The following is a 24,924-nucleotide window of genomic DNA, read 5'->3' on the forward strand; positions in this document are numbered from 1 at the left end:
TTACAACTACGATAATTAAAAAATTGAGTGAAATATTATAATCATGTAAATACCAACCTGCCGTGTTTGAACGTGCCATTTATATCCATAACGGAAAATTATATCATGAATTTCGTTATCTTGCTGAGAAGGAATCTCATATGGTGGATCAGAAGAATATTTAATTGGCGGTTTGTTTATCTGTAAATAATAAAATATGATTTTACAAGTGAAGTAATATACACTAAGGAACAGTAAGAATGTCGAATTAAAAAAAGATCAATGTACCACTGGACAAGGTTTCAGTACACAGACTGCAGTATCGTCAGGTTTGTTGGCAGGAGAACATTTGTTACTTGTCATTCCATCAATAGGTTTGCATATAACTTTTCTTCGCTTTATGCCTTCACCACATGTAACTGAACACTGTGAACAAAGACAAGTTTACTTAATGCAGAACGTGCTTCATGTATTTTATTTGAGTATATATCAATTATATTAATAATTGCCAGTTACACTATATTTTTATACTAACTACAAGCTTTCAATTTTTTGAAATCGCTTTAAATTTAAATATGTGTAACACCATTACGTACTGGGCTCCAATCACCAGAGTGCCATTGCTCGCAAGGTCCAGGGTTGCAAGTTTCTGCAATATTAGGAGGAGTGTCACCGCAGTAACTGTTTGGAACAATACGATTCTGTATGTGACAAACAAAGTGCCTGTTTCTCTTCCCCACGCCACACGTTACTGAGCACTATTATAAAAAGAAATAAATAGATTACAAAAAACAATTTAATTGTGAAATCCCTTAACTGCTTAAGGATCAATGTTGCATTAACGCTACATTTCATTTGCAACCTCTTTCAGCTAATTTACATTAGCGATAAGGCTAGGAATTAAATAAGTCAAAATAATTGAGACATATAATTACACGACTCCAATTCTTGAACGCCCACTTGGGACATTCTTCGTTTCCACACGCTCTTTCCAAATCTTTCTTTTGTCCCATACAATTTTCTTCGGAAACTGGTCTTCGATTCGAGTCTACGCAGATAGCTGTTCTGTATTGAACTCCACCACCACATGTGGTATTGCACGCACTCCATTTTCCGTAACTCCAGTGAGCATCCTCACAGGGACCTATACAAGCTTCCGTATCGTTTGGTTGTTCAAGATGAGCGCACGATTGTGCTGGAATTGCACGAGGTGGATGATTCGAATGCAACAGCCTTTGCATACATCTAGAGGTCACCATGCGAGTTCCTAGACCACAGTGGTTCGAGCATTCTGATACTTCAGTGATATTCCATCTGGAATCATTCAACAGAAATGTGATTTGTCTTACTCAAATAGATTTTTGTTATAGCTTGACAGTAACAAATTAATTAAAGCATTCAGAGTAAAAATGCACTTAGTCCAATATAATTAATTAACTAATAACTATACACTTATCGACAGCATACTTACTCAAGTATACAATGATTGTTGCACATTTGACTCTCTTCCCGCGGCCTTTCCGACTCGCGACAGTAATCATCAGCGACGACCTCTTTGTACTCGATGCTTATACACTCAGCCTTACGATGCTTCATACCTTGACAGGTGAGACTGCAATCTGACCACTGGCTTAGTTTCCATTCGTAGCTCTCTAGAATATCTCGCGGTACCGTGTATTCGTAAGTAATTTGGGGCGGATTTAATTCCCTCACTGATAATATCTAGAAGATTATAAGTAATATGATAAATATTATGTAATATTATATTATATTATATTCATCATATACATAATATATATAGAATCATGATCAGAATTATTAAAAATTTCCAGTGACTCCTATTCTATGTGGATTAAACAGGAAACGATGGTTATTTAACGTGAACTTAATGCAGTAACGTGGTATAACTAAGACAACTAAATTGATAATTCACAACTCACAACTAATAATTAAACAACTCATAACAACACGCAACTCGCTCTCAACTCTCTCTCTTGACTTAATTCTCTCAACTCAATTGACGACTCGCAACTAACTAACTCCTTGCAACTAGACTCTCAATTAACGACTGAAGGTTAGTCGTGTTTCTCCCTTAAGCATCTCTTTGTTGTCTTCTCATACTCCTACCACGTACGTGTTCCGTAACCGTCCACGATCATAATCACCGTACGTCTCCTTCCGCGTAACTATTTGATTGAAGGACCGAGGACATATTGATGGGCCGCTTGGCCCATTGAAGTTTCCCGACCCTTTCGGTCTGTCGACACTTAGGCTTTCTCGCACCTTTGTTTATATTTTGTCGGATCTCTCTTAGACAATCTTTCCACGATACTACATATACGTTAATATATAATTAATTTTATTCCATGATATTCTATTGTTATATTCTATAAGTATAATATAGTTATTTTGGAAATGTTGAATTACACACACACTTACTTCCAGAATTAGGTCAGTTTCGATTGGCCTGGAAGTGTTCAGACGTTCCACAACTGATTCAGGTCCGCTGTATTCGATAGTTACGCCATTATCTACGATCACCCTTTGGGTCATCACCATAAAGTTCCCATTTAGTATGTATTTCCCGTTTTCTCCAAGACGCAAAGCTGAAACAGATCAATGTCACAATTTAGCGATGAATACTAAAATTTAGACATTCATCAACAATTTTTTCCCACAAAATGAAGATAATTCTACGATTATTTCTATATTTGTTAAGATACGTTACATGGCATATACTGGTACAGCAAGAAAATATTCTTTATCTGCACATACAGTATTCTATTGCGTCATTGAACTGTTAAATTGTAGTACGTATCGTACAGACCAATTAACAATTATTTCACACTGTTTTATAATCTCATCTTTTTATCAAAACTGAGGAAACAAAATTCTGATAAAAACATATTTTATCATAATCTAATCTTTCAAATAAAATTGTAAGCAAACTGTACATAAGTTTTAAAAAGATATCTCCTCATCATATAAGGATATCTTAACAAACGTAACGATAAATCATTTAATTATTCTCGACAATTTTCCTAAAAAGAAAAGAAAAAAAAACAAGAAAGAAATTCTCAAAGAAAGTTCAGTTAAAGTTAGCAAGTTTAACAGCTCCCTTGAAACAGGAAGGTTTCACACGATTCTCGCAACGTGTCAGGTATCACGTTCATTGAAAACTGAAAGGAATCAAGTACCGAGGTAATTGCTGTCGCCTTGCATGTCCTTCCAACCGTGTTGCCTGATGTCGATGTTATTGCTACCCGCTGGGATCTTGGCGACTCTGGTATAGCCGTATTGGGTGGAGTTGTAGGAACCAGTGATCCACTGGCAGGTGGAATTGTCGCCTCTGCATACGCCGCAGATATCGAGTTCCGCCGTCGAGTTTAAAACGTGGTCGCATCCCGCTGGTTTACAGAGGCCGTTCACGCATATGTGAAAGGTATCCCGGCTGCACGGTGTTCCGTCGATCACCTTGTCCGCCAGCATGTAATACTGATTGCTTTCCACTTGGCAGTACAATTTACAACGATCCCCCGGCGATACTGAAACAGGAAGAAAGAACAGAAATTGTAACGTCGAGGACGATAAGGACGAGCGTTAAATTCTTCGCGGCTCAAGCAGCATTTTACATTTAATCTGTGACTAGTTCATAATCCATAAACTTCTTTTAAAAATTTGAAACCATTGCTATGGTGTTATTAGTATCTCTATATTTTTGTATACATATTTCCGTTGATAGATTTAAGAAAAAAATTTGTGTCTTAAAGGCTTCAGAATGTGAAAAGAAAATGTTACATATGTTCCATTCTTCCAGTTATGTTGGTGAAAATATAAATTCGCACAAACATTCGCGGTCTAGTCATTACACTTACTTCGCGAATACTTGGCATGCCATTTAACGTCCTCCGTCAGGTTTGGAATTCTCATATTGTTGTTGTCGAAATACGAACACTGTAGTTCCCTAGAGAACAGAGTGGAGAACAGGTAGATTAATAGAGAAAGTATTGCAAAAGTTGCTAAAGATTATCGCTTAACTTATATCGCTAACACCACGACACTAATCAAATCTCAAAAAAGTTTTATACAACACCACATACTATATTCGTAAATGTTTCCTACGATAAACGTTCAGATATTTTTCGTGCGTCGTTATAAGTTGAAATGATCTGAATTCAAAGTAACTTGACTAATCCGAACCGGAATAATAAATACCTGAAATCAGGACTTCCTGGTGGACATTCCTTGGTACCACAGCTGCGATATTTTACTCGTTCACCGATACAGTAATGGCCGTTGTTTTGCGGAGGTGGATTATTGCATTCACGGTATTTTTTCTTGATACCACCGCCGCAGGTCCTCGAACATTTCCCATATCGTCCCCATGCGCCCCATTGGCCATCCACTGGCTCGAGATTTCTGCGGGAGACGCATTCACCTCGAAGACACCATTTGTCTTGGCCGCAGGCGGTTCCATCAGCCCACGGCATGTGCTGGGTACGACACTGACCTCCGTGCGGTGTGGTGCACCACAGTCTCCTGCACACTGCCTGGCCAATAACCAACCAACCGCTCAGTTTACCTCAATTCTTAAGCAGTATGTTTGCTGCGTATTGTTTCGAGCATCGTGTTGCTCGAAACAATTAACCGTGGCTCGGTAATTTTGAGAAAACTCTGACCTTTGTTAGAGATGAGATATACAGCAACTCTTACTGGAGAGTTACTCACGTTGATTATTCAGGAAATTGATCATGCATGGTATATCTGGTAAAACAATATGCCTACTTATACAGTGACAAAAAAGAAGGGCAGCTTTAGAAGAGCTTTCAAATATTATTCGTATAGATTATTTTGAAGACACAGGGAGATTGAAGCTCGAATCTGGCGGCAAGCCATATACAAAATGTTAGTATCCAATAAGGGTTAATAATTTGGTACGTAACACACAGTGTCTATAAAAAGTATTGGTACATCATTGTATTTATTATAGCATTTACATACTAATTAATAATTAGGTCCGAGTATATCAACATTTCATTTAGCAGCACTCTCATAGCACTACGAAATATACAGAACTTGATGAAACACGCTTCATTAGAAAATAAAGGTGTGTGCCAATATCAATGAAGCGGTTTTTTAACAGCTTCTATATTTCATTTTCACAATAACAATCTTTCCTTTCGTTGTCGTATGAAAATACATATCGCTAAATAACACGAAATTGAATGTATTTGAACCTAATCGATATATAAATGCTATAGTGGCTCTTTGTAACCACTGCATGTATACGTACAAAAATGTGTGACTTACCATCACCCACCATGTGAGCGCAGACTTCGGATCCCTTGCCGAACACCAGCTCGCATTGCTTGTTCACCGAATAATCTTCGCCAGGGAGTCTTCTCGGGTTCTCTCGCACCATTGTGTTATCCGGCCTGTCCAGCAAACAGTTTCCGTTTCCGGCCCTTGAAATAAATTTCACCAAGTTTGAACAGGTCCATCCGAGGGGAGGCTCTTGAATCATTCGCCGGCCGAATTTTTGTCAGAAACGGACAGGATCCAAGAGATGTGCGGCGGCCGGTCATTCAGAAATGCAGCGGAACCGGATTCCTAAGCGAGGAGTCGTCTTCTTCAGGTTGTTCGCAGAAAAACTCGCGGCACCGGCTCTCGACCCGATCGAATCGAATTTAGAATTGTTCTGAATGGGAGCATCGGCTTCCAATTTGGCTAGCTTTAGTTTTCATATCGCTATTTCAAATACTAGCAAAACGCGATATCTCCTGCCTCGTGTTGTGACAGAGAACAAACTCCTTTTGTCTATTGGACGCGGGTTACATTTAAGCAAAGACACAGTGTTTTATCGAAGATCGACAAGCAGAGCTTTCGGACGCGATACAAATGATTTCAACAACGAAAAATATACAGTGACGTGCAAAGATCTTGGAAGGTAGGCTCTTTTTTCGCGGATTAAAGCGATAAGGTGTTGTAATAATTGCGTTTTCGTGATTCTGTATATTGTAATAGCGATTTGACGATCTACGTCCTACGATCGTCCTACGAAGTTTAGCGACACTTTGCCAAATATTGTACCGTATTATGTAACTTTTCACGTTCTCGCTGAATTTTACGTGATTTTACACGACCCTGCCACGTGTTTTTACATAAACTTCATCGCAGATTTACATGGCATTTCTGGGCTGGATCCGCCTTTGCAGGAAAACGTGTGTTATTTTTTAAAACCACGTGCTTTTTTAATGCGATCATCGGTGGTCTGATGAAGGAAAAGGAAATCCTAACGAGGCTAACGAAGTCGCAGTTGTATTCAAGGGTCAATCTGTCAGTGTCACACTTTTCAAAATGAAGACGGTTTAGTGGTTCGTCAAGGTAATGACTGACTCACTCGAGGAACTCGGTGACGTAGTGCCGGGAACATTTCGACCATTCCCAGGGGCGAGTGTTGCCGTCCAGCATCCTCGACATTATGTTGTGCGCACCAGACCGATTTCTGAAGGAGGTACATTTCACATCGTCGTCGTGGGGCATGCTCAGCCTAAAATCCAAATTGGGTATCAATTTTATTCGATGCAGATTTTTAGAATAAATATAACGTGCATAAAAATGAAAACCATGGGTGAGGAAGCAATTTTTTAATTCCATACGCTGTTACCTAGTCCCATATTATATCTAAAAGCTAGTTTTAAATATTAAAAAAATGTTGATTTTCATTTCTTAGACTTATCATAATATTAATTTTTTGTACATTAAAATACCCTCCTTCAGCCACAAGGCGATATAAAAACCAGAATACAAATATTTTTTAGCGGAATTAGTATTAAACGATTAAAGCCGTATATTTAAGTCATTTGTGTTATGTGCATACGTAATAAGTTGATAAAAAACATGTGTTATAATTTTGATGTATTGTACCGAAAGTAGTTTATATTTTAGGAGAAGAATAGTTAGTTTGGTGATTTTAAATACAAAAGTTGATGATAATTCAGAGTCAACGACGACGAGTTAACTGGGCAATTGAATGTTATATTTTTTGAACTGAAATTTTTTATTTTATATTTGTTAGATTTCTAATCCCTAATAATTTTACTCACACGTGGCCAATCTCATGAGCGATTGTGAATGCAGCAGCCAGACCATTGTCTTGAACAATAGCGCAGGAGGATCCGGGCATGCACATTCGTCCAAGCTCAGCCAGGCCCAAAGTGTCGCAGCTCATTTCGTCGGAATTGTGACACAGATTTTCCCTGTAAAAGTTTTGTTTTATTTGAAATCATTACCATTCCTTGGAAACACCATAACTTCAACGATTTCATAATTCGATAATAGACATAGAAATAAAAGATTGTATACATTTTTAACAAAAAAATCTATAAATTTACAAGAACGTAGCTTTGGTAAAAAGAAAGAAACAAAAAATACAAATAAAATTCTGTTGTTTAAAAAAAATTACAATTTCGATTATCTTGTTGCTAGTAAATCCACTCTATTCATGGGACAAATTACTCAAGGATAAAACTCGTACTCTTGTAAATTATTACTGTTTTTGATGATTACGAAGATACACACCAGAGTATTAGTCCATCCTTAGATCTTGATCAAGTTTGCTAACGAAATGTTAGAAGATTTTTCTTAAATGAGCTTATTATATCATTTATTTGCAAGTCTATATACTACAGTTTTCAGATACAATTAAACAAACAAGTTACAAGTAACAAATATATACCTGGTTAAAAGGAGAGCAGTGTCGTAATGTCCTGGTGACGATGCGCTCGGATTATTGCTTTGCTGCCATCGACAGAACTTGTTCAACATGTCAGTCGCTGCGATTCCTTCACCTTTGGTACGTCTAGCTCCAAATATCTTCTCTATCGGCACGATATTCATCACCGAAATGCTTATGGGATTTCCAATTGACTGATCTTTGTAGATTAGCGAGACCTGTGAAAAGGAAATGATTTTAGTGTCATTTTTATGCTCAACTTTTTTACTGCATTGGAATCGTCACGTTGCTTTAGGTTTATCTTGAGAACGAATATAAGTAATTGTGAATAACAATCGGATAATCGGATAATTTTTACTCTATTCTTATATCATATTATATCTGACGATAAATTATCATATTTTCTGAAAATATTTCAATTCTTTTCTCCAAAACAGTAAGTTCTTCTGCTAAAAAGATCCTGCCTGTTTCTCTTTATTTGATTTATTCGTTGGAAACATTTCATCATTGGGACCAGAGAAATCAACAGAAATGATGTGTAGTTGCATCGAATAATTAACCAGAAAAGAGGGAAAAGCAGTAAATGCGTTTTAAATACGAGTATTAAAAGATTTCTGATTTATGTTCTCGTTACGATAACGTTCGGTGATTACGGAATATTAAAACCGTATCACGCAAATCCTCGTTCCTTGTCGCTTCCCTTAGCTTTCTAAACGCGATAACAGTTTATAAATTACTAGACCAGAACCGTCGTTTAACTAATAATAAATCAGCGTAATCGCGAGTACAGGGAAGTTCGAGAACTACTTTCCAGATATTTGAGTTATCTAAGCGCCTGCAATGGATTTCCCCCTTTTTCAAGTAATTTTTCCAGTGCAAGTTGAAGGAAACACTTGTAATCTCTTGTTTTTATTTAATTCCACGCTGTCTTACATTTTCTCAAAAATTATTCTCAATTTTCATCAGTTCCAAACATGTATCGATGCTTATGTCAGTTATTATAGTAACACGTCCGATAACAGTGAAACAAACTGGACTTTAAATTTACATTTTTTCAAATAGTAAGATACCTAACTATCCCATCCAGCAAGATACAATAATTTTTGACAAGGGCGAGTTCGATCGTATTCTCGATGAGGCGTTACGCTAACAAATTTCATAACGAAATAGATATCATTTTATAAAAGATCAATTTAAAACTATTGAGATATGTATAATTTTGTGTGCTGTATGGAAGTATATGTGTGCATATACGCTCGAAAAACAGATGAATGCAACTGTTCCATTGGCAGTGTGGTATAGAAGATGGTGAGACAAAAAGAATGCTGAGACGCGTGCAAATGTATATCGACGAAGATCCTGTCAGTCATTTATTAAATAAATCTACAACTATTTTAATATAAATTCTAAGTGTAATCTCAGTGTTCCTTTACTTTTATTTCCGCATATATTTTTAAGATCCACAATTCTCAACAAAAACCTAACATAAAATTGTAAAATTGCAAAAGACAATTATTACCGAATTATCGAGCACGATTCGAGTCAGTTTAACATTTTCACTTGTAGAAAGGCGACACGTTTTCGTCGTTTGATAACGATGGAATAATGATTTTTTACAAAGGCGAGGTCGATTGCATCTTTGATGAGGCGTTCGAAAAGGAAAGGGCGAGGCTCATGCAGAAGAACAGTACCGGAGACGAGACGCGAGCAAAACGAGGATATAACCGTGCATAAACAATGCGAGACACAGTCGACTCTTAATTAGTAGCGTGTCTCGAATCTCAACCGACATCGCCCAATCTTCATGGAACGAATCCGTGGGACGGATGATAAAACGCGGAGGATGCGTGGCTGCTTTTCGATTACATCGGTCAACCTTACGTCCTCTTCCTTGCTTTTTAATTACACGCTACTTATTCGACGTACCTCGCTGTCTTTTTCTTTCTTTTCTCTTCCTCGCGTTCCGGTTGACATGCGAGCAAATAACTCGGATACGTCGGTCGATGTCGATCACGATCGCCAGTTGTACTTGGTAACTTCTGTTTGCTACTTTCACCATTGTCACGCGTCTCGTTGTATTGGAATATTTATATAGATCGCAGATTGGAATTCGAGAAGTTTGGTCAAAGAGTTTAACAGTTTGGAAGTTAGAAGATCTGCGAATTCGAAGGATCGACGTGTGGAAATTTGAAGATCGAAGGTTCGAATATCTGAAAATCTGAGCATTCAGATATTTGGAGATGTGAAAGTTTGAAGGTTTTTGATTTAAGTAAAAATCAATTAAAAATTTCGTCTTTTTGTGCAAACTGTCAAATATCGTTTCTACTGTACCACAATTGCTTTTTTAGTACTACAAACGTAATACTTTGAATATCATCATTTTTTTATTTTACTATTATTAACATGTATTTCCTGTACAAAGTTGAGAAAATACATTTCCTATACCTAATATCATAAAATACGATAAATCTCGAGAATAGAGAAATAATTATTTTCCAAACCATTTATCCTGAATTATTCGAAATTATTCGAAAAATTAGTCGAAGAGTTAGCAAACACACCCATTATAGTATTAATGCAAGAAAAATCTATACAAGGAAATTCTACGAATGCCTAAATAAAGGAAAAGTAAAAATATTCAGATTCAAACACCATCGTCCACTCTCGCCCATCCATCAAACAGTCATCATCCGCATTAAACAATTTCTTCCCCGCTTTCCAAATCCATTCACTTAATCGACCAAAGCGACTCGAACTAATCTTCGTCTCCTCTTCCTACATCGTCTGCTATCCGGAATGAACTGACTCGTAACTGCACTATAATGATTCATTACAAGAGACCCGACTGGACAAGCTGGTGGAAAAAAGAAGACAGAGATAATTCCTCGAGTCTCGTGGCAATGGACGATGCCAGAAAATCTTCGTTCGACCGATTAATCGCAAGTTGTCTCGAACTGAAACGAACTTTATTAGATGAAACGAACCACGGGCCTGATGCGTTCAATTGGAATAATTCTTTCGACGTCCGGATGATGTGTTACTCTGGCTACAATTTCTTCTAGGGAATTTACCGAGGAATAGAGCAGAACGATTACAACAGATTCGTTCGCGTCAGAATCGTTTGATAGCTGGTAATTGATTGATTAAACGCGTGCGAGCTTTTCTACTAAGATATAACGCGATTTGCGTGGTACTCGAGCGACTTTTTGCTTTCATCGTGTTTCGACATGTCTCCCTTTGATAGGCCATGGACGCTGGTGAATGGATCTATGAGAGATTAGAACGACGAGTGTCGAACAGGTGTTGCTGTTCCAGGTGTAAGCAACTCTGTCGATCGTTATCTGTTTGAGAATCACACGGTGAAAGCGAAACGAATTAATACTACGACTACCTGAGCAGTCCAGACGATTAACTTGTCACTTTTCCTCCAGCTATTTTAGAGGATTCTATGACGGAGATTGGGCAATTTGAAGGGCTGTAATTGGCAAAGCTGGGAAATTCGTAGGTCTGCAGATTCTCAGGTTCGCAAATTTCAAACTTTCGAGGGTTGGGCAGTTCGAAGATTTGAAAATCTAGAGATTTGGCAGTTCAGAGATTCTTAGAGTTCGAAGGTTTGAGATCGGAAGGAAGTGGATGGTTGGAAAATTCGCAGAGTTAAACATTCAAAGAATTGGGAATGCGAAGTAGTAAAATTTGAAGAATTGGAAAATCGATGGTTCAGGAATCGAAAACTTCAGGAATTCGAGACTTAAAGCTTTGACGATTCGAAGAATCGTAAAAATTTGAAGATTTGAAAATTCACAAGTTTGGATATCCGAATGTTTTGAATATAAAAAAGGATTTAAAAATAATAGTTTTGATAGGATATCGAGATTTAGGAATTCGAAGGTCTGTCTGAGGTAAAGTAGATAGAGCGGATATTATCGAGATAACGTGGGTAGTTTTGGATTCTTTTTCGTGGTCGTTGCGTTAGGTGTGACTGCAGAAGTTTGGAATTTGCTGTGAATTGCGTGCAAGCGTTTGGATATTTCACTGATTGGTTTAAGTAGCTGGTAATTTAACAGTTGGAAGAAGAAATTACGCGAACTTCAAACAATGTTGAAACTGAAAATAGAAGAGTTATGTTGATCATTGAAAGAGATTTAAAAACTGCAAGTGCAAGTTATACTTAATTTGAAACGGTAGATGTTAATAGAAATCGATTGATATAAAAAAAAAGAATTAAATAAAATTTTGATGAAATTGAAGAAATTTAATTAAATAAATAAGGCAAAGAAAATGAAAGGTAAATAAAATTTCTTTTCATTCGGATACGTTTTAAAAATTAAGCGATATCCTGATTGAACTTAGATTCTATTAGATAAAAATAATAAGAATTATGTGATTAAATATGAAACTAGATCTTTTACGTCATTAGCGCGTAGTAGTTTGTACTTTAAAGAGTAAAAAGTTGCATATCTTCGTTGCATATATCCATTGCAATATAATGACATAGCACTATAATCGTATGATTTACGACAGTCGAGTGTTACAACTTTGCGTAAGTCGGTATGAAAGCAGGTAGAAAAAACTGTATTAAAAAAAGAAGTAGTCTGCTGCAGCAAACAAATTATTTCTGCTACATATTCATTGGATTGCATGTCCTGCTCATAGAATCAGTATGCTCGCGTTTAGAGACAGAAGAAACCACGTCGATCTTTATATTTAATCAGTTTCATATGAATTTACGTACGACTTATTTACTGCAGCGTTCTGCAATAATAAAATTTCAACGTTTCTCAACCTACCAATTCGATTAACTTAATCATCCCACAAGGGAAACAATATTTCTCTTTCATAACAACAAACTATTCCACTTCTATCATTTTTCCATCGCATGAAAACTTCCATCCGATCAATCCTGTGATTCACCATAGTATTTTATTCATTGTTATACTATGTTTTATTCCAAGTATGATAGGTATTTTCAATCTGCGGATTTATCGAATTCCATTGCTTTCTACTTACAATGATATTGTAGTACCGAACTTCTGCGATACGCCGATACATTGCCGCGACTCTACTGTTGAAACTGGTCACTCGGCCGATCAATCTTCGCATCAAGATCGCAAAGAGACACGCGATAACGCGAGGAAAAAGGTTGGAAAAGAAGCGTCTCTCGTTGGACCGGTTAGAGGAACCGACCGAGAAACGCGGCAATCGAATCGTGTCACCAGGAGATCGCAATGTCAGCCGTGCGCAAAGAGGCAAGTTTTTCATTTCCACATCGGAGGTGGTCAGCCGTGAGCGATGTCGCTTAAAGCACCGTTCACATCTACCACGATCCTGTCCCACACTGTACAGGTATGGTCAAATGGGTTATCCAGGCGACAAAAATTCATATTTATCGAGTAACAGCTGCCGACAGTTCCTCTTCTTGTTCACTTTTCGTTCATTGCGTGTCAGTATCGACCAACTATTAGTAGACCGTGGATTTTTATACTCTGACGAATATAAACGAAGAAACAGAATAATTATAAACAGAAGATTATTCAAGTTTGTAAATATTACAACGAGCAAACGAAGTATTTGCGTGTGAATATGGACAAACCATTCGTAGACCGTGGATTTTTATGTAAATTTATATTCCAACGAATATACCGATTATATTAAAAGAATAGAACAATAATAAATAGAAGATTATATCGATCTCTAAATATCATAACGAGTAAATGAAAATATATTTGGATATTAGAAATCTCTTGCGAATGTGTCATTCGAGTATTATCATCAGTATATTCCTCCGAAATTTCATTGGAAGTGTAATGAGACCTGGCTTTGACATAGTTATACATAAATATTGTCCACAATATACTTTGGTATCATCTTATATTATATTGCCTTATCACTGTATTTATTTCACTTTACCATCCCTTACCAAGTAAAAATTTCAATTACTTGTTAATTTCCGATGAAAACAAAGGTACCTGACTGTAACGAACAATTCCTGTAATTGCTCTCCCTATAAGGAAACAAAATTTCAATTACAAAGTGTTATAAGCTCAAGGAAAAATAGAAACCGACTGTGTACCGTATTTTCCTTGACGCGTCAGACTAAACAATAGACCTATACTACTTAAGTGTCAGACATTAGACGTATGCTGCTCAAGACCAGACTAAAATTCCAAGTATAACACTAAAACTTACAATATCCTGCATCATATTTCATATTTTGTCGCTGTAACGCTATTTCTATAACCCTGAGCTCTATATTTCAATTAGTCTCTCCTTAATACGTTGGTAACTATCGAATCGTGTAGCGTTCTTCCGTCACGAGATAGCTAGACAGGGTCGACGTAGTGCATCGAGCATAAATTTGCCTGAAACTCGGTCAATCGTCGATCGACGTTGTCGAGAGTACACGGTGAATGCTCCTCTACTCGACACGCACGGGGCCTCGTGGATGGTGTTCCGTTGCTCTCGTAATCTTATCGAGCGGTCGTAACGCGGCTTAAAGCCATGAAGTTTTAATGGTTTTCGAGATTGGCTGCTTAAGTGATTCTTACGGCTGAAGAAATAGAGAAAAGGAAGAAGATGGGTGGCGCGTGATTGTTCTGACTGTTAACTAGATCGTTTCTTACAGGCAAACTCGTCTTGTTTTCACGTACGAGATGTTGCGTTTGTTAAAGAGAAATTGTTTTCTCGTGTCAAGCCGAGGCTTAATAGCTTCTTTCTAGCTAATTAGGAGTTTCTTGTCTCCATACTTGCTCCATGGAATCATTGAAATGCATCGAGTCGATAGAATAAATTCAAATTTCTTTCCGCTCTGGTCACGTTTCTAAAAATGTCAGTCTCGTTAGAAACGTTCGTAAAACTATGAGACTGTTAGGAATTCTCATGTATGGGGAGGTTTAGAGGCACGGTAATGTATAAAAATATATAAAAATATATAAAATATCCGAAATATGGTACCTTATGACGTTCAGAGGATTAAACAAATCCCCGCGTACGTTCTATTAGGTCGTCCGAAAAGTTTCTTTCGTTTTATAAGCAAATAATGGACGCACAACATTTTCTGTTTTATATTATTTTATCGAGTTACATACGATCCATTTTGTCCTATCAAAATAAAGATCGACAGATTAGGTTTCATGTTTGTATAAAGATGCATCGTTGTAAAACTCTGAAAGAACCTAGTACCTTCTCGATTATGTTCTCAAGAATATGAAATTCTTATAAATATGTAAAACTTAATAATATGTTACAGTTTAACAATACATAACAAACGTCCAAGCATTTGTAAGAAATTTAATAGTGCAACAACATGCAAAAATAAAATATCTAAAATATAGTATCTACTTCTTCCGACGTTCGACATTATTTACCCTTATTTTTTGAATTAGATTCACCGCAACATGAATTTGCATAAAATTTCTTACTCCACTAATAACCAATAACGGACCACCCTGCACGTAATCTTCTCTCCAAGCGACCAGAGACGATTCGTCGAGGATCAGGACCGGCCGCTCAACTTATCAAACCGGCGCTCGACGCGGTGTCAAATTAGATTTCATCGATTCGGCAGGAGGAAAAAGAAGAAGAAAAAAAAAGGAAGAAAGAAGGGAAGGAAAGAGTGAATGAATATCAAAAGACGATCGACAGGCCGGGGACGGCTGATTGAATCGTCGGATGAATGACGGGCGTGGGCACGTGAAAGTGAGCCCCGGACGCTTCGTGGGATGTTGCCCTCTTCTCCGAGGTGTGGTCTGTCTCGCGTGGGATATGCAACCGACCGGATGGTAATGACCTGGTTGACAATCGCGAGGCTAACCGTCAAATTACATGAATCATTCATTTATCGATCAAGTCGATCGAGTTCCCTCCTTCGAGCTGTTTCATCCTCCTCGACGTTTCCCTGATCCTCGTCCGGGGATCGATTGATGGGGTTTATCATGGGTCTACGGATTTTTATTTGAACGGGGGTTTTATTTACGGGTTACGAGATTCGATCATTTTCTTTCTAGATCGACAGTGTCTTGTGACGTGTTTCTTCTTTTAGTGGTGCTTCTTTTCAACGATCGACTAATTTTTAATTATTCCACGTTTAGGGCAACTATCGTACAATTTTATAACTTTCGCGGTTTCTTTACTTCGACACGAGATTTTTTATTTCAGTATATTTCCTGAAAAGTTATTGAAGTATCGCTGGCCACCGTGTTCATGGAACGTCTGAATAAATTTGCGAATGATGTAGTCGATCGATATATTTGATTGTCAGATTCGATTTTGTATTTTACATACGAGGATAGTTTGTGAAATATCCTGAAGCTCAAGGCGATTCTGTTACATTGTTCGCAATGGTTGATCAATTCTGTCGTTCTACGCTTGTTCATTGGCACAATTCATTGGTCGTCGAATCTCTAGAATGCTACTTTTATGGACTTTTTATTTAAAGAAGTATATGATATATCGGCGATCGATACGTGGAAAAGAGGAGCTTTATTATCAGGAGACGAAGAGAAGGCAGATCGAATTGAAAGAGACGAGCTGGCAGACGTGAAACACGGTTTATCAAATATCGAGAGTTGTTCTTAACGTATCTATTGATCTTCCTATCTGCCAGTAATCGATCTGTTAAATATTCGATCGAAATAATAAACACATTTGTAGGAGAGAAGCTCTTGAAAAATCACATCGAACGAATCCGACAAAGAGGAAAATATCCGAAAATTCTTCAGATTTTACATCGATGGAAGATCGATTCTAAGCAGCTGGTGGGATGATCGATTATATAATCGGCGATAGTCTAGGAACTTTAAATAGCGTAGCACGGATCGCGTGGGATGCGTCCTACTAAGTTGCTTTCGCGTACCAGCCGCTATACTTTTCTCCGGCAAACGTGAACCGTATACGTATCACCGTTGTAATTTATGCGCGTTGGTCTGGTTTTGCAAGCGGCGCCTAGCGGAGCCGACAAAATAGAGAAAATAAAGGTGATTCGTTTCGCTGAGGTCTGCACGATTAGTAACGTTGGGACCAAGAGTTTCGCGAACACAATGATTCAGTATGCAGCGGAGAAGAAATGAAGAAAAAAACAGACATTATATGATAATGTTGATTATTCGGTTCAACTATAGGGTATGGGGTTGTGCAGATTGTATTATAATATTATATAATATTATATCGCATAATGTTGAATTATATCGTATAATCTACCCTATATATATATACATATATAAGAAGATTAGTCAAAATCTGCAACGTTCACATGTCATGTTTTTATGCAACGTCTTTTCTTTTCTTTTGTAACGCATGTAATTGAGTTTAACGCTTATGGTTGAACCGAATCATCGACGTTACATAATATTATACCGTTATAGTATTATGTATTCAGCGAGGTTACAAGTGAGATAATAATTCTTAAAAGTTATCCTCGAAAGGTTAACAAATCGTCAGCGTCGAGTCTTTCCAGAAGGAATTTTTATATTCATTGGTAAAACTTTCAAACGTTTCGCTCAACGAATAATCGTATGGTATAACAGAGCGTTCGATAAATGTCCCACTGTTTTCACGAACTTTCTAAAAGTCTGGAACGGTGAAGAAATTCATCTCGAAGATAAATAATCTAATTTGTTTACAGAGAGTTATTTCGACATCACGCGCGTTTCTTTTACAACTCTACGCCACGTGTACACACCTTGCAATCGAAACAAGGTTGAATTCTACGATACTGGACCAAGCTACCTGGACGTTTTAATAACGAGTCGAATTCCAGGCTCCGATTGAGGCCGAAATGTCAACGTCGCGTTAAAGCTATAATAGTTAGGTAAGGTAGCCGCCCGCTAGTTGCAGATCGTATCGGTTCACCAGGATTTATAATAGTCAAGGTGCAACTTGTACTTTCTATTCTTTCGACGGTGAATTTTACGCCTGAAGCAACAACAGCCGGCTCTGACCATAGCACGAAAATTTATGTCTTTAGAATATAAGGCTTTTAAATGTCCGACGTCGCGGTTATCTAGCGATTCAGCTTCGTCGACAGATTGTATCCCCTTCAACAAGGGACGTCCATTATGTCAACCGATTGTACTAATCTTTCGCTACGTTAGGTCATTAACGATCAACCAGCGAATAATGCGTAAGTTACATAAACGTGATATTAGAAAAAAAATTTACATAACTTACATTTAATGTACGTTTTGTTAATGTATAAGAAAGATATTTTACAGAGACACGCGTTAACGAAACTGTGAATGCGCGTTTCTTGAGAATTTGAAGATTTCGAAAATCTACAGGATGCATATAATATGCAAAAAAACGTAGAAAATATTCAAAGTAGAGAACTTATTATGACATTTAGCGATTAAATAAATTTCTACATAAATTCCATTTCTTTAACTATATTTATAGAAATATACAGTTGCATAAATATCTGCAGTCTACTGCATATTACAAATAGGAAAAGACGATGACATCTTTCTTCATTTTCAGAAAATTAAACGAATATTCTGATTATTCACGATGCCAAATATAACGGACAATTTTTATTTTAGACCATTTCAATATATAATATTTCAATAAAATTAAATCTCTTAAATACAATAATATATTTCGATATAGCGTGGCTTACAGTAAATCTCCTCTGCTTTAATATGATAAATTTCAATTTATATTCGATTTTAATTAAAATTTCGTGATCTCTGCGAAATACATATTTGTATTAAATATCTAGTAATTTCTAAATATACTTTCAGATTGGTTTCAAATTTGACCAACATGATGATGACAGCCGTGTCTCGCCACAGAGCTACTGAAATACTTTATATAACAAAATACTGAAATTCAAAATACTTTATATAACATACATAAAATATACGTAAAAGTTTTCCAAGTCAAATACTTTCGTAATCCACCTTAATATCTCGTTAGAAATTCGACTATATACGTGGTTGAGCTGATTAAAGATGACTAATGACCCTTTGGGGCAACGCTTGCGAAACATCCGACCCACGCGTGTTTCTCGCGCTAAAACGAAACTTTCCTAGCTGTTTTGGATACACTTGGACAGAGGTTGCTCGGGGCAAAGGTAATAAATTGGATAGATGAAGCGATTGGGGGGAAACTAGTGGGTTTCTCGAAGAGAAAATTGCTAGCGTGTCGTTGAATTGATGTTAAGACTGATGTACACCCCCGTTTATAAGTATTAAGATTAGGGCACTCCCTGACTCGCAGAAGATGTCATAATCGAACCAAACTACCAAAGAAATAAGATTTCATAATCAACAAAATGCTGAAGGAAATTGTCGAGAGAAATTAATTTATCAGAGTATGAGATGACAATCTGAGAATTTGTAAAGACTGTCTGCAAAGATTACAAGAGGAACCTGATAAATAAAGAATTATATTTTGTGCTACGAAGTGCTACCTCCGCATTAGGTTTCACGTATGTATAGGAAAATTATTATTTTAATATAATTATTATATTCATATTTATATACGAAATTCATCGTATCAGAGAACAAATGATATCGAAAGAAGGAAAAATACCAATAGTAACATTTCCAAATCATCAAACAGCAAAATGACGCAATGAGAGAAACGCCGAAGTTGCTCCATGTTTCTGATAAGCAAATTTACATCAGTTAAAAGTAACGATTGAAACAAATATGTATCGATAGAATCTGAACACTGTGAATACTGCAATACCAATAGCATCATCGAACATCTACTTTGCTACTGCAGCAAATTCTTCTCGAAAGAAATAGATCTTTTGCATAGTATATACAATATAATACCTAATTAATAGCTAACTAATTATACATACTGACTAACAGCACTGACTAAAGTAACTATAGCAAATTAAGCACGTAGATGCTATTTAAATATTTATACATTTATAAAATACACGTAATTGTAGTTAAAAGGATAAAGAATAAATAAAAAAAGAATCTGTCCTAAAAAAAGAAAAGAAATGAAATTAAACGATAATTAAGCATCCGACGTATTTAAGGAATCGTAAATTGCAAATCATTGATTTTTCGAGCGATAATTGAATTAGTCTCCACAAACAGTTGCCGAGGCGGATGACTGATGATCGAAAGCAACCATGCTACTACCATTTCGGCATCGAAAATTAACTAGGAACACGGCGGTCGCATTAGCATAATATTTAACGCTCGCGACAGATCCTGCTGGCTTACAAGATCGATCATCCGAGGAACACGACCGCCGCGGTTTCGTGTATCATCCAACTCGGTACCCTATGCGCTTTTCTTTTTCGTTTCACCGAAACCATGCTCGAACAAAGTGATACACCCACGCCGGCTGTCGACCTCTGTCCCCTTCTTTCCCCTCTATCTTCCCTTCGTTTCCTATTTCTTTTACCTTTTTCATTTTCAAACAAATGTCCCACCGATGCTCCGTAATAAATACTTGGTTTTTATACAGCGTGACCCATGAGAAAATCTTGTTCGTTTTCGAATGATATGATATATTTTGTTTTCCTTTCGTGTTCCTTTTATCTCGTACTCCTTCATTTTTTGCTTACTTATTCCTAAGAGCTAACCGACTCAATGACTCATATTTTACAACAAGTAAGTGTACTTATTTTTTATATAGAGTGGTACGTGGGACAAATATCTTATTCTTATTCTGTCTGATGGGATAATTACGTCATATTTATTCCTTTAGACTTTCGTTAATGCAGAAGCAACCTTTTGAAAAGAAATTACTCAGGAAGAGTATGAGAACGCGAATCGTGATAAAAAATTGGCAAGACTGTAATCTTCAACCGATAATGCGGGCCACCGATTAAATAGAAAGAACAATCAGTAGTCCAAGAAATCTTTCTACAGAGTCGAAACGATTATCTTGGTAATAATTCATATTGTTGTATAATTGTTATCTAGCTATACAACTAAGAGTAAGAATATAAAAAAGATGTAAAAAAAAAGAGAAAAAAAAAGAGAATTAAAGTCTTACCGTGCTCATCAGGACCAAAATGTAATGGAGCAAACCCTCGCCGTGGTACCTCTTCATCTCCGCGTCTGCCGCCACCATGATCTCGATGAAATATTCACTTGACAAGGCTCTACGTGGTCTCCAAGTCACGGAGGGATCCGATTCCATTTCCGAGTCTTGGCTATACTCCTCGCTCAGATCATTTCGTCTTTGCTCCACGGAGTAGTATCTGTAACATTTTAAACGGCCGTCTTCTTAGCTTTTGACACTGGAGAACTAGGATATTCCGGATATATCAAGCATTCACACGGTCTCAGTGACTCATCCTGACTTATTGTCAACGTGATTTATCGTTAGGTCGAAAGATCATCTTATTTTCGAAGCTAGAAAATCCTTCATTTAGAAGAGTATATCATTGAAAGCGAATTTATGAATCTTATTAATTTATTCATTTTCTTCTTTCTACTGTCTATTGCACCGAGAAAATGATACTGATAATCACCGCTAGTAACTATTCTAGTAATTACCATCAATCCACGTAATATGCAGAAATATATAGAGCATCCAAAATGTAGTACTCGTTACAATACACAATCCGGAATTCATCTTTTTTAAATTACAAATTATAGGAATTCCGATCTCGTTTCAATCGTCCGAATTATAAAAATGAATCGAAAATATAAATATCTCAATCACAACATTCGTTCATATCGATTTACACTTTAAGATACAAAAGGGACGAAATAAAGATCTGTACAGCGAGGCAGCAACGGAACGTTCGTGATGTAACATTAAGGTCTTAATTTCCATTTTCATACATGGAATCGCGATATGGACTCAATTTAAAATTCTGACTGGCTGGAAAGTTATTATTCCTCTGACTATTTCGCGCCCCATACTTCGCGAGAAAGCCGAGAAAGTTCGTTGAAAAGAAGGTGCAATTTTTTTCTCATTACTGCAACCGATGAACTATATTGCCTACCAAAAAGTACGCGAGACCATGTGATGTATGATTTCTTCTCATGACGCAAACAGGCAGGGATTAATGCGACGATCAGTCTCTGCCTGCGTTGAAAGTACTCATTTAGTAACTGTTTCTTGATGATAACTTACTGTCGTATCAGATATACTTCATTCAAACGTATCCTTAATTGACTATTTGTTACTACGGCCGAGTTGTTACGCCTGACAGGTAATTCTCGATGATATTGAAATACTTGGTGCGTTCTAATTTATTTGTTATTGTCTATTACGATTTATCAACGCGCAGCAATTGTACGAAGTGTCTGCATATATCCCCGCGTTCTTCGATCAACTATTCTTTCAGTGAAATTTTGCGTTTCCGTCTCCGCACAGAAATTTTTTTTTAATCGATAGGTCTGCAGATATTTGCGTGACTAAGGGAATGAAACTTAAGCGGAGACTTGTCTTATTCACCAATACGTATCCAATTGTGTATTTGTATATTTCATAATTGTTCTTCGATGGATGGTTAAATATTTTTAGCGGAAGCAGGTTCGATAATAAATTATTTAATTTATATTTCAAATTTTAACATGTACGACTTTCGTCGTTAAAATAAATTGGAAACTGAAATTAAATTTCCTTCATAAGATTGAAAAACCATTCCATTTCCTCGTCATCAATCACGATTACCGATTCTCTACGAATTTGCAATATCCACAACTTTCAAATTACGGATGCAAACATAGTCTTCCCGTAAAATAACACCACTTACGATTCTGAAATTTCGACCGACAGTCTCTTTATTCGTCTCTGTATTCGTCGTTGACCATCGTCAATAATAATCGCAGAGAATGCACAGCGTCTATAATTTTTCAATTATAACAACAAATCTGATTTCCAACAGTCATCCATCATCACCGATGTTTCGCAAGGCACCCTTCCATCTGTGTCTTCCTGGAGTTACATCAAATTGCGTTTAAGTCCGCCCGGACATCCTCGAGAGAGCTTACGAGCTAACGACCAATCAAAGAAGCAGCTTAAAAAGAAACGGTTGATCACCTCTCGTACCTGGCGTTGTTTCGTAAAAAATTTCGATGCCCCTCGGCTTGTCCCACGAGTTGCTCGTACACACGGCCGTCCCGAGAATCTTCTACGTTCTTTTCCTCGGTTAAAGACCTGCGCTTGCGGCGTCGACCATCAAAGTAAATTTTACCCCTCGACGACTCTTCCAAAATTGGAGTTGCCGCGTTGTCATCTGCGAACAAACATCAAACATAAATTTGATCAGTATAGAATACAAAAATATCGAACGAGAGATACAAAGGAAAGAATTTACGATATATTGCTTGCTTATATTAGGAATAACTAAGCAATGGTCCGGTAGTTTTTGTTTCACGAAAAATACAACCGTTGATTTATGTTGCGAGGTGTATTCAAGAGGCGTTGGTTTTTCTTTGCTCGATCTTTGCGATGATTTACGAAATAGAGGGACTAATTTATATGACGAGGTATATATCGAAAGAGGAGCAAGATAGTCTGCTCTTGGAACAGATAATTTTCTGCAATTTGTAAAAACGTGGTGTTCGTTTCGCCAGACTTTGCCACACTGCGAGTAAACAACATTTCTATTTCGTGGAAATAGAAATTTAGATTTTGTATGATTTATAGAAATAATTTTTATATATCGTGCAACGTAGAAAGGTAGAAATACTAGAATTAAGAGAATATACTAAATAAATGTAAATCACGATTTTCGTTACGAGCTTCAAGATCTCACATCCTGAAACGTAAAGTGGAAATTAACGTTTCGATTTTTGGATAATTTCTCGATTAAATCTATGGTGGGAATTTCAAATATCGGGCGCCTGCAATGAAGTCATCCAGATAAACAGACGTTCTACTCCATCTCTTTGAAAAGTGACTTCCGTCTTCTCGCGGACGTAAACTATTAATCATTCGCGAGATGAAGAAATGCACGTTCAAAGTGATCGAGTAAATCTACGTCGTTAGAACATCTTTCCTTCCCGAATTGAGGCACTTATAGGGAAATGCGTTTATAATGGATCCAATATAGAAATTTTAGCTTCATACTTTTGTCGAAATTATAATTTCATATTTTTATAGAAACTTCGATCGAACATTGATTCGTTTTTGCTACTTTTACGTTAGACGATATTCTCGAAGGAATTATAAATTATGTGGTTACGTGAAGTTTCCCCCAAAATTCTTGAAGCTAATAAAAATTGTTTAAATAATTCTAATATCGTATAATCGAAAACAGAAGAGTATCAAAGATAACATCGTAATCTTACCATCTTGGAAATTATTCGAGGGCATCCTCCACTTTAAAATTCCAACTGTAAGACACGACTAAGCTGGACATTTCAAAAATTTCGGCAATATTAACTTACGTAATCTCTGAAAAAGCTTGGAAAGTAATAAAACGCTCGGAAACCCCGAAGTTCATAAAAATGCTGAAAATAATCTCTAAAACACAATCGTAAATCAATCTTCGAACGTTATTGGAAACACACTAGCCTATGTTTAATCTAATTACGCACGTGACTTCACCGCTCGATTTATTACGATAGTATTTCCTTCGAACTGAAATTTTTAATGCCGCGATTAATCGTCGACGACGAGGAAAACGGAGGAAAGTAAAGCACAAAAATGTCGTTGTTTCGCGGCACATAAGGAGCCAGTTGAATTAATCGAAGACAAAAGGGGAACTGTTCGCCGCGCAGCTGTGAGTATATCGAAGAATCTTCGCAACGATTATACGCGTCTAATTGAATGTGCAGTTGACACTTTGAGAGAAATCGATATTTTCATACCGCTTTACTCGTTCCTCGATTCATCCTGACGTCCTTTCTGCCTCTAGATACTTGGCTCTTAAATCACTATACTTTCTACGTGAGTCTAATCTCGCGGCGTCTCGATTTTCCTCTCGTTTTCTTATCGTTTAAATATTCGTATCTAACACGAATTTTCAGATGTCGATGTTAACAGATGTTAACAAAGATTATTTAAATTAATTTAATCTCTTAACGTATTTCGTAAGTACGTGATCTACAAAGTGAAAAAATTAAATTATTCACATTACAAAATATATGGATCGATTTTGGTAGATTTGAAAGAATTATTCTTTGCAAAACGGTTAAAATTTAATATGAAAAGATTTTTCTACGAAGCAAATCTCTACGTTAATCTCTATTGTTTTAAATGTTATGCATATAATAGCATTATAATTAGTCATTCACAAAGGGGAAAGAATTTTATATCAGTCGTTACATGCGCGTCGATGA

The 24,924-nt window shown here is 36.8% G+C and overlaps 1 protein-coding gene across 3 annotated transcripts in view; it reads right to left on the bottom strand.

Moving 5' to 3' along the window:
• The window catches only part of LOC117163537 (ADAM metallopeptidase with thrombospondin type 1 motif A), a 179,984-nt gene that overhangs the window by 11,284 nt on the left and 143,776 nt on the right, over positions 1 to 24,924 (bottom strand). For 2 of the 3 annotated variants that reach the window (XM_076621687.1, XM_076621686.1), the window contains exons 7-21: positions 22,688 to 22,874; positions 20,675 to 20,882; positions 7,718 to 7,932; positions 7,086 to 7,238; positions 6,380 to 6,529; positions 5,290 to 5,444; positions 4,195 to 4,525; positions 3,855 to 3,943; positions 3,177 to 3,524; positions 2,413 to 2,585; positions 1,451 to 1,701; positions 915 to 1,293; positions 576 to 737; positions 268 to 405; positions 58 to 180 (exon numbers count right to left, since the gene is read on the bottom strand). In XM_076621687.1, coding sequence (XP_076477802.1) covers positions 58 to 180; positions 268 to 405; positions 576 to 737; positions 915 to 1,293; positions 1,451 to 1,701; positions 2,413 to 2,585; positions 3,177 to 3,524; positions 3,855 to 3,943; positions 4,195 to 4,525; positions 5,290 to 5,444; positions 6,380 to 6,529; positions 7,086 to 7,238; positions 7,718 to 7,932; positions 20,675 to 20,882; positions 22,688 to 22,874 — 3,062 coding nt within the window. The remainder of the gene's footprint in view (positions 1 to 57; positions 181 to 267; positions 406 to 575; positions 738 to 914; positions 1,294 to 1,450; positions 1,702 to 2,412; positions 2,586 to 3,176; positions 3,525 to 3,854; positions 3,944 to 4,194; positions 4,526 to 5,289; positions 5,445 to 6,379; positions 6,530 to 7,085; positions 7,239 to 7,717; positions 7,933 to 20,674; positions 20,883 to 22,687; positions 22,875 to 24,924) is intronic. The other variant, XM_033345886.2, reaches the window with a different exon arrangement.

The sequence above is a fragment of the Bombus vancouverensis genome, chromosome 9, assembly GCF_051014615.1.
Source record: "Bombus vancouverensis nearcticus chromosome 9, iyBomVanc1_principal, whole genome shotgun sequence".
NCBI lineage: Eukaryota > Metazoa > Arthropoda > Insecta > Hymenoptera > Apidae > Bombus > Bombus vancouverensis.